General features: G+C 34.5%; 1 protein-coding gene across 7 annotated transcripts; it reads left to right on the forward strand.

The window, feature by feature from the left end:
- The first annotated feature begins 2,492 nt into the window (after nucleotides 1–2,492).
- LOC142640098 (GDT1-like protein 1, chloroplastic) lies at nucleotides 2,493–9,728 on the forward strand. 7 transcript variants are annotated; one of them, XM_075814204.1, is made up of 13 exons: nucleotides 2,493–2,766; nucleotides 2,967–3,036; nucleotides 3,746–4,048; nucleotides 4,311–4,364; nucleotides 4,807–4,868; nucleotides 5,508–5,576; nucleotides 6,193–6,244; nucleotides 6,425–6,499; nucleotides 6,607–6,736; nucleotides 7,521–7,591; nucleotides 8,270–8,317; nucleotides 8,975–9,037; nucleotides 9,548–9,728. In XM_075814204.1, exons 1-13 carry the CDS (start codon nucleotides 2,600–2,602, stop codon nucleotides 9,554–9,556), a joined length of 1,173 nt encoding a protein of 390 aa, XP_075670319.1. In that variant the 5' UTR covers nucleotides 2,493–2,599; the 3' UTR covers nucleotides 9,557–9,728. The 7 variants fall into 7 exon arrangements, 5 of the variants coding, with proteins under 5 accessions (XP_075670319.1, XP_075670312.1, XP_075670332.1 ...); XR_012845175.1 differs by lacking the exon at nucleotides 9,548–9,728 and having other exon boundaries at nucleotides 8,236–8,317; XR_012845174.1 differs by lacking the exons at nucleotides 8,975–9,037; nucleotides 9,548–9,728 and adding an exon at nucleotides 8,512–8,964 and having other exon boundaries at nucleotides 8,236–8,317.
- The last annotated feature ends 522 nt before the right edge of the window (nucleotides 9,729–10,250 follow it).

Consider the following 10,250-nt stretch of genomic DNA (forward strand, 5'->3'; position numbering starts at 1 on the left):
AAATAACTCTTACCTGCACCATTCACAACTCGTCACGTGGCGAGTTGTGGCAAAAATTGTGAGACATTATATTTCCTTAGCATTACTCCTTATTGAAACAACTATTGTAATTGCTCCTACCTCTTTTCTTTCTTTCTTTTCCCTTTTTCCTCCCTAAATGCAAATAAAAAGTTTCAACCTCTGAGATTGAATCTCACATAAGGAAGTTAACGCCACTATTGGCTAGCTCCTATGTTTTAAACCTGGCAAACGGATCGGATTGAGTCTTGCTCAGGTTTGGGTCAAATTGGATTTGGATAAAAAATTATTCAGCCTAAACATTTGAGAGTAGATCAGGTTAATTAGGTTACGAGTTGACCTACACTTTTTCACATGCAAAAAAAAATAGTAATAATAATAAAGGTAAATTCCACAAACCACCCCTGGGGTTTGGGTTAATACCAACTAGGTCCATAAGATCTCAAAATTAACCACTTTAGTCCCTAAAGACAATTTTGTCCCTAAACACCGTTAGCCTCTGTTAGCTTCTCTCTTCTCTCTCTTCACGGTAGCCTCTGTTAGCTCATCTTTCTCTCTCTCTCTCTCTCCCTCTGTGAAAATGCAAACTAAGCAAAGACAAACCCAAATCCAAAAAATCCAGCAAACCCTCACTTTTTTTTGTTAAGAGTGGAGGCCCTTCAATGTCCAATGCCTCCATCTCCTTACCCTCTCAAGCCTCACCACATATCAACCCCTCTCTCTCTCCCTCCCTAAATAAAAATTGATCCAAAAAAAAAAAAAAACCAGAGCAAGAGTAAGAGAGAAAAAAAATGAAGCAAAGTTCACCTGAGGCGGTCTCATTGTCATCCTCTGCACCCGTCCAATCATCGTCATCCTCTGCCATAACCACCACCTCAGCCAACCACAACCACCACCTCAGCAACAAAATCCAAATCCCAAAAAACCCAACAAACCCACCACGGCACCACCATATCTTAACCCACAACCACCATTGGCCACAAAACTCAGCCAAATCTATAGCAACAAAACCCAAATCCTCAACAAAACTTAAATCCAAAAAACTTGTAGCAAACCCACCACTCCATCGGAACCCACAACCACCCCCACTGCAAATCAAACTCAGCCCACAGATCCATTACTTGAGACCACAACCACCACCTCACCATCGCTACAAAGCCCACAACCACAAACCAAAACCATAAACCACCGTAGACCCACGCTCTGTGGAAACCATCGCCGACCATTGTGAAGACCATTGCCAACCATCGCCTTCAAGAACGTCGCTACAGTGTTAGGCTCGGTGGAGAGTGGCGTGGAGGACCTAACTTGGCTGAACAAATTTGGAAAATTTATGAAGGGATGATGAATAAGAGAGGAGAGGTTGAACGAAAGAAAGAGAGAAACAAAGGGATGAGAGGGAGAATGAAAAATAAGTAACAGAAGTTAACTCCGTTAGGATAAAATTGTCCTTTAGGGACTAAAGTGTACAATTTTGAAATCCCATGGACCTGGTTGGTATTAACCCAAACCTCAGGGGTGATTTGTGAAATTTACCCTACTAATAATGATGATCATATTGTCTTTGTATTCCTTTATACAAATAAAAGAACAAATAACAAAATACTTTAAAATAAAATTTTAAAAGTGCATAAATTCTTAAATTTACACAATCAAAATTTCACCAATAATATCATTCTCATTATAAAAGAACGAAAAAAAAAATACTAAATGCCATGGACAATGTCAAGTTATCAAACTCCTCAGGTGCACTTGTTCATATTGCATGTTAAATAATAATAATAAAGTTAAATTACCTAAAAAGATAACTAAATTTTTTAAATTTTTTTTTAAAAAAAAAGGTTTAAGAATAAAACACAACGTCTTAAGTTAAGTAAAATAAGTAAATATTTAATATCAATTACACTCAATCTATTCAACATCAATGGTAGGTTCAATTCTAGAAATATTCATACTTGAGAATTGCACTTCAAATTAGCACGTAATTTCTTCTAGTATATTTATCTACAATGCAAAATTTTAATATAACTTAGGTATACAATGAAAGCAAGCCAAAGATAAATTAAAAATGCAATGTTTAAATCCTCTCTCTCCCGACTATAGAATTATCCCCCAAAAAAAAAAGTAAAATATATATCATTTAAATATGGGTGGGTCAAGTCGTGTCATTTCCTTCAGGTTTGGGTCAAGTTAATGGATCCAGGTCCAATTTTTCCGGGTCTAGTTTTTAGTGCACCCTTATTTTGGAGCAGTTTCTATGTATACATCATATATTCAATTGCTATCTAAAAAAAGTTCAGCCCAATAACAAAAAAAACTGCAGTCCATAAAGTACAAAGGTCAGGCCTTATTGAGCCCAAGAAGCCTACATAACATAACATAGCAGCCCAAGATGGCCAATGGAAATTCAGACTCGTGATTCTTTTACAAAAAGTGAAGCTAAACGAAATCTTCCCCAACCCAAGTAGATAAACCAGACACGGTGAGAATTTATGTTGGCGCTATTCCTAGAGTAGATATAGCTTATCTTCCAACACTATCATTTCAAAGGTCCAGACTTGGTACACGCACGGAAAAGAGAATGGGAAGCATAACACTCTCAGAGAGTGTTTTGGGGGCAAATTCCCTGCCTTCATGTGCTAGACTTCGCAAACCATTCACCTGTTGTTACTTGTTTTCTTTCAGTTCATGCTCCAAGAAGCAGAATTCCAAGCTTTCTAGTCCAAACCCAAGTCTCATTGTCTCCGGGTAACTATGATTTGTGAAGTTTCATGTTAATATCTTCCATCGTTTAGTTCAAGCAAGAAGCTTTAAAACATTGTACTGTGAGCTTTATAAGCAATTAGCATTGAATATACATTCCTCAAGAGGGTGAAGGACATAATATTCAAAAACAAAAATGGGAATTAAAGCATTTTAGCTGATGAAAGAAATACTTTCTCTTTCAGGTATTCAACCCAATGTTCTGCGAAACCCGGATACTTTTTACAAAGAACCACCAGAAGTTCAGATGGCCTGGTAATATTTCTTCATTCCCATTTACCTTTTTCTTTTCTAATTCACTGTAGGTTGCTTTATAGAAATTTTTGAGAGATTCTAGTTTTATTTTCTTCTTGGAACAATACAACAAAGTTGTACTGCACAAAGCTCTAGCTCTTGCGGGGTCTAAGAGAGGTGATTGGTAGAGAGCCATACGCCTGATTGTTTTTGGAGAGACCAATTCCTGGTCTTGGAACAAGTCAATGTAACCAAGAAAAAAATCATCATTAAATTGAAAAAATGCATAGGTTGTTTTTCCTAAGTTGCTTGTTATGTAACAGGCTTTGCTCAATCTAGAAACTTTTCACCAATCACAAAATGGGAAATGAACTTACCAATTTGGGGAACTGTTGATGGGAAATTCGAGTCTAGAATTCAACCCGATCTTGTATTTTCATGTTCATTTTCCTAATGCTTAACTGCACATGATGTTTCTCTTATTTATTTTCCTAGAAAAATTGTATTTAAAGTGTTAAGTCTCTCTCACTGTGGTGTTAAAAGTTTGGTATCTTGACATTCTAACATTTGGAGGTTTGACCCTTTTTTTAAAATGTTCGCTACCATAGACAGATAAATGTCACTGTTGCATTTTGCAGCCTTATTTTTCTGGTTTTCACAATTTGGTATTAATTGTCCACATTGGTTTCTCGTTATGTATGTTAATTGGGAATTTTAAAATTCGATACAGGATTTAAAGTGTCTTGACTACAAGACCTGCAAAGTGAATACAGAATCAATGATTGTGATGGATGATTGCTGTGCTTCATACAAATCACTTGCAAAGAATAATTCAAGAAGGGAATGTTTCATAGCTACTGATATCCCTGCTTCTGATCATTCATTTGGTGGTATTATGAAGTTTTTGCTGATGTTTGGGTTTCTTACACTTCAAAGCTCACAACCAGCAGTTGCTGCTTCAGATATTGTTAGTGGGTTGCAGTCAATCCCTTTTTTGGGGGACCTTGGTGATATTAGCACAGGTTTTGCTTCAGTTAGGAAAATCTCCCTGTAACTTATGCAAACTGGTTTTTCTTATTGTAATGAAGGATAAATTGTAATTCATGCATTTTCTAAATTTGGAGATCATGCTGGAACTTGAAGATTCTATATTAAACATTTAGAACTTATGTCTGTGTTGCTGGCTTGCTGCACCTAAAATGTTTAGGTCTTTTTGTAATTGTTATGATGAAATTTCCTGAATATTCAATAGAAACAAAATTAAATTAATCATATGGGAATGGTGCACTTTGCAGGCATTCTTGCTCATCTTTTTCTCAGAACTAGGGGACAAGACCTTCTTTATTGCGGTAAGAGTGAATTGATTTTAGTTCGACAGTTTTTAAACCCAACCATCAAGCTCTTTGAAATACTAATATATGGCCTGGATTAACATGAATATTGCATTCCATGTACATTGTTTGTAGTTTGCTTTCTCATGCGCTTCTATTTTACTTCTTCAAAGAGTATTAGGAACAGTTGATCAACTAAGATACCGACTCACTATAATTTTTATTTTTACTTATTTTTAGTTGACCAATTGATTAGCTGTTCATTATATGTCATATTTCGCTGTACTTGGTTTTTATCTCAAATTACTTGGAACGAACCAAGAGATAATAAAGGTTTAAAAAAGTTGCATAAATGTTCAAGAATTTATCCTTTCCTTTGTCATTAATGTGCATATTCTCCAGTGTGATAATATAGAATGTCATGGGCCCTCCTAATTTGAACATTTAATGTTCTGTGCAGGCACTTCTAGCAGCTAGGAACTCTGCTGCTGTTGTTTTTATCGGGACTTATGGGGCACTTGCGTATGTTATTCTGTTTATTCATGGTGATTTAGATGTCCTTTGCATTGTTAATTCTTCGTTTTAGTGAAATTTTTCGTAAGAATGCATTATCCATGCTTTATTACTTCTTAAGTTTCCTAGAATGTTAAGACAACTGGACAATCCATGTTAGTAAATATGGTTCAGCAACATCTTCTAAGTGATTCTTTTCTATCTTGTACCTATGCATAGCAGTCCTAATCTCATCAAATTAGCAGATACAAGTCAAGTAGTAATACTTTTATCCAAAAGTATTCTTTCTTTATGTGACCGATGGAGCTAAAAGTTTGCATCTTCATAATATCAACACTTCAACAAAAATGATTTCCTTATCAAAGACTAGTAATTATGCAGAACCGTAGAGCCTTTGAAGGGTCTGACCAATCCATGACGGATCTTAAGATGCTTTTACTGCACTCCTTATTAGAATGGATGACTGCTTTATCATGCCATTCAAATTCTAACTTGCTTGAGTATGTTGATGATTGTGACTTCTTTTGATTTGACCATGCATATACTTCTTGTGTGCAGGGTGGTGTTCATATTTTTAATTAAGTTTGGTTATTTATGCCCAAAAAAAAAAAAATTTAAATCATAGAGGTGTCTATTTATCTTGGGCAGGGCAATGACCATCATATCTGTTTTTCTTGGACGGACATTTCACTATGTCGATGAAATCCTACCATTCAGGTACTTTCCTTGAAATTTGCATTCAATTCTAGAACATGGATATAAAATTGTTAAAATTATGGTTAAATGATTAGATTCATCATTTCCTAACTGCTTAAACTTTTAGGATAATCAGTAATTCATCATTTTATTTATTTATATATATATAGGGAGGGTGGTTGTTGATATTCTGCAAATGACATGCTATTGTATGAGGCAAACATGAAAATATGTCACATCTATTGTTTAATTTGCTTCACAAGAGACACGTACTATATCAGATACAAGCAATCACATTATTTCAACTATTTATCCTACAAAACTATTATAAACTAGAGTTATCTCTTTTAATAATTGGGAATATTTAAACATCCATGATGGTTATGCTTGATAGAACTTGATTTGTGGCTGGATTGCCTTACCAATAGGATCCATAGCACAATGTTGTTCTTTATTTTGGGGTGGTCTGACTGTATGTCTTTCTGTGCTGGTTAATTTTGGAAAACTGTTCTTGAGGTCTTGGAGGATCTAGAATTCCCAATCAATAAATATAATGTGGATCTTCTAATATGACTTTAGTTGAAGAGGATATCTTTAACTTGGTAAGTGTATCTCTAATGTGGTTTGTTAATCACAGGTTTGGCGAAACTGATTTGCCTGTGGATGACATTGCTGCAGTTTTCCTTTTGGTACATTTCTGTTTTTTGTCTTCTCTTAATATTTAGCTGGAAAAAAATAGTAATACCATGTATTCATATTTCATAGACAAGCATTGTTTGTAAGATAGGGAGTGAAACAAGTATCAACTCTAGAAATTCTATTCCTAGATGAAGAAAGCAGTGCCAGTGTGTTAATTGTAAATGATATAGGTGTATTTTGGTGTTTCAACCTTGCTTGATGCCACCTCGAGTGATAGTCCAAAAGCAGAAGATGAACAAAAGGAGGTAAGGTTTTTTTATATTTTATTTTCAAGTTTTTACAATGCTTTGTGACATTTATGTCATGGAAGAAGTTAACCTGACTAAATGTCATTTTTTTGCACTTGAACCAGGCAGAATTAGCAATTTCAAAATTTTCAGGAAATGGTGCTGGGATATTGTCTGTTGCTAACACTGTTATTAGCACTTTCTTCTTAGTTTTTGTTGCTGAATGGGGTGACAAGTCATTTTTCTCCACAATAGGTGAGTCCCAAAGCCAAAAACCTGTAGTTATCATGTTGTGCACATATAATATACATTTGTGAAGGAATTATTATGTTGTATGAGAGCACCTCACTCACTGTGCATGCCAAATTTCAGAGACAATGCCCAGATAGATGACCAGAATTAGGATATGCAATTTAAAGATGATCTTGATTGGATCAAAACCATAAAGGTGGCATTTTTTGCAGCCATATGACACTTTTTTTTTGTGCCCAATTTTAGATACATATAAAACAAACTTCACCATTTAGATTTATTACAAAACTAAAATGAACTCTGCCCTAAATAAAGATCAGGTTACCAAAGAAAGATGGAAAATGTTAATTGTCATGTCCTGAAATTTGAAGAATGAATCTTATAAAAAAAGATGATGGACATTGCTTGTCATGCCCTAAAATTTGAAGAGTAAATCATTTTTTATAATATGTGATGGATGTGTTCAGAATACTATGAAAAGCAAAGTACACTCTTTGAAATGTGATATGGTAGTAAAGTACAATTTTAATAATATTTGTATTATTTCTGTTTAGCTTTCTGTTCATTTTTTCTATTCTTTTTATGTTTTGTCTAACATTCCATTCTGATTGCTTGAAGATGCAAAGTTTAGATCATATAAAATTTTGGATCTGGATTATTTTAGTTCGTTTTATAGCTAGTTAATTTATGCTGGGCCAATGGCACATGAGATTAGTATTCCACTTTTTGTCATGACATAATTTTATCTCTTAGTATCTACTGATACAAATTTTCTGTTCATATGCAGCACTCGCTGCAGCATCTTCACCCCTTGGAGTCATTGCAGGAGCACTAGCTGGTCACGGTGTTGCAACCTTGGTAACTTTTAGTTATGGAAAGAATACAAACCTTTCTAAAAAATTATAACAGAGATTTAGGTGCGGTTTCGATAGCTAAACATGTTTCGCGTTCAGCATTTCCAGCTTCTTCTTCTTTTTTTTTTCCCCTGCGCGTAGATTTCAAATAGGGACAATAGACACTGTTCATTACTGTGCGGTACTGTTCATGCACTGTTCATAAACAGGACACGCACTTTTCAGCTTTTTTTTTTAATTAAAAATGGGACCCGCGATACTATTCACACATTTAAAATTTATTTTGCTACAGTGTTTTCAGTTTTCAGCTATATCCAAACGGACCCTTAGCACTCAACAGTCCTGCACGTTAATTAAAAATTGAAAGCCATTTTGGATTTTGAGAGTTGATTTTAATTAGCAGTTAGCTCTAACTTTACAATATCAATGGAATTTCAATTTTTTTTCTATTTGAAAACTCTCTTAGTAGTTAGTACTAAGCATCTTTTGACAGAAACGGCTGAGCAGGGGCTGCAAATGCAAGATTTTGTATATCAGCTTTCTTGAATTAATAGACAATTTAAACTATATCCAATTCCTGTCCTTTTCTGAAATAAATTTTAACTTTTTTCCCTTATCTTATTCAAATGTTCATATATCAATTTGTAGGTCAAATTTATTTGACAAATTCTTTGGCACGCAGCTTGCTGTTTTGGGAGGTTCTATACTAGGGACATTGTTGTCAGAGAAGGTAAGTTCAAGGTTTCAACCTTTGTTCATTAGCTCTTACATGTCTACTGTGATATTGTTTCTGCAGAGCATAGCCATCAAATTTTATTCCAAGAGACTTTCCCCCGTGGAGCTTGGAAATATTAATATGCATGAGTAAGGGCATCATTATGAAATCCTGATAAGTCTCGAATAAATATGCATTATTGTATGCAGAATTTATTCTGTTGGAACATATAAACGCCAGCGTACAGAATTTAGGCAGTTGATCACATCTTTATTAGAAGACCAGTCAAATGAATTCTTGTTTATGACCAACTACTATTATGAGGAATTCAGCCAGTGGATTTCTTCTTTTGTAGACAGATATGTAGTCCAACAATGTAACTATCTAATTTATATAGCAGCTACAGATGAGTCAGCAGCATCATAGCGTATATGTTCCTTAAAACAGGTCCATATGGTGGACCCAACATGTTCATGCACTCAATGAGAGAAGTTCTCTTCCAAGAGAATTTCCGAGTTTCAACTTCTAACATGCATCACCCATCTTCTACCCTTCTGACCCCACTGCTTAATGGACGAAGCATAATACATCTTTCGTTACTCGTACTCCTAAGAAAATTCTTCTCTTTGTATGCAATAACGAAACTATCACGGACTTTTGTTCCTTGTGCAGGCCATTGCCTATATTGGAGGTGTTCTTTTTCTCGTCTTCGCTGCAGTAACATTGATTGAGATAGTGAGTTAGAAATAAATAAATAAATAAATAAATATATATATATATATATATATATATATATATATATATATATATATATAATTTGTACATTTCTATAAACTTGTGTAGAAAGGCAATTCCTTTCATTTCCACTCATGCAAGAACTATTTTTAGCGTTTTGATTACTGTACTTAATTGGAGATAATGATTCTATTAGTGACCATCTTCATGGAATAGTTGTTAACCAAGTTGAATCCAGCTAAAAGGTTAACACAGCTTGCATTGTTGAAGCAAAATTCATTGTATTTTGGAATTATTGTGCCTTCTGCTTTCATAAAATGGAATTCTAGTTTGTTCATTGGCTTTAAGTTAGAAAGTAGCAACAACAAATGAGACAATTCATTGAGAGTTACCCTTGGCCTTTTTTCATATAGAAAGTCTCCCTCTCTTTTTCAAGTTCTTACTATTATAAAAAAAATAATAATAAATTAAAAAATAAAAATAAAAATTGATTCTCCCATTTTTGTGTAGTGGGGCTAGAAAAAGAGTGAAAATTAAAAGATGGACAATGTGTACACGTAAGGAAAGAGGAGATAAAAGAGGTGGCAAGATTAAGCAGACGTGGAACACCCTCACCCATCCCTAAAACCTTTTAGGAAGAATAAAAAAGGATGATTGTGGAAGCAGGTAAATCCCACTCTACCCCTCTCCCAACTTTTTCTATTGGCCCCCCCTCCTTTCCACTTTGGCTTCCTTCATTGCTTACCTGTCCAATGTTCCACTTTGTTCCTTTCAAATTTTAACCCAATATACAAATTTATGGCCTATTTAAATGGAGGGGGAGGGGAGTGGAGGAGAGTAAAGTAGTGTTGACTAAAAATAAGCTAATTTTGTACTAAATCTACTCTACTCTACTCCCCTCAATCCAAATGGACCATTAGAGAATCTCAAATTACTAGATTGCATAAAATTATTTATCATGATGTTAGGTTAAACTATGATATCTTTGGTATTCAAAAATGCCAAATGAATATGAAAGTGCGTACCAGTTTAATGCCTAAATTTGTTGCCATTTGCCTTGTCTACTTACCATCTCTTTGTTTTTTACTAAAATGTTTATTTTATTAAGCTTTATATTATTTTATTGATTGTTGCTTCTACTCATATATCAATTATCATCTCCATAATGCTTGGTCTAAAAGAGGAAAAATGTTATCCACGAAGGTAATTTAGT

Source organism: Castanea sativa, chromosome 1 (assembly GCF_040712315.1).
Source record: "Castanea sativa cultivar Marrone di Chiusa Pesio chromosome 1, ASM4071231v1".
Taxonomy (NCBI): Eukaryota; Viridiplantae; Streptophyta; class Magnoliopsida; order Fagales; family Fagaceae; genus Castanea; species Castanea sativa.

Excerpts from the sequence above, each read along its gene's own strand:
- LOC142640098 (XM_075814191.1), top strand. The coding sequence starts at position 2,600 with ATGGGAAGCATAACACTCTCAGAGAGTGTTTTGGGGGCAAATTCCCTG. Across the intron at positions 5,577-6,192 it reads GATGAAATCCTACCATTCAG|GTTTGGCGAAACTGATTTGC; the intron begins GTACTTTCCTTG and ends TGTTAATCACAG. Across the intron at positions 6,737-7,520 it reads GTCATTTTTCTCCACAATAG|CACTCGCTGCAGCATCTTCA; the intron begins GTGAGTCCCAAA and ends GTTCATATGCAG.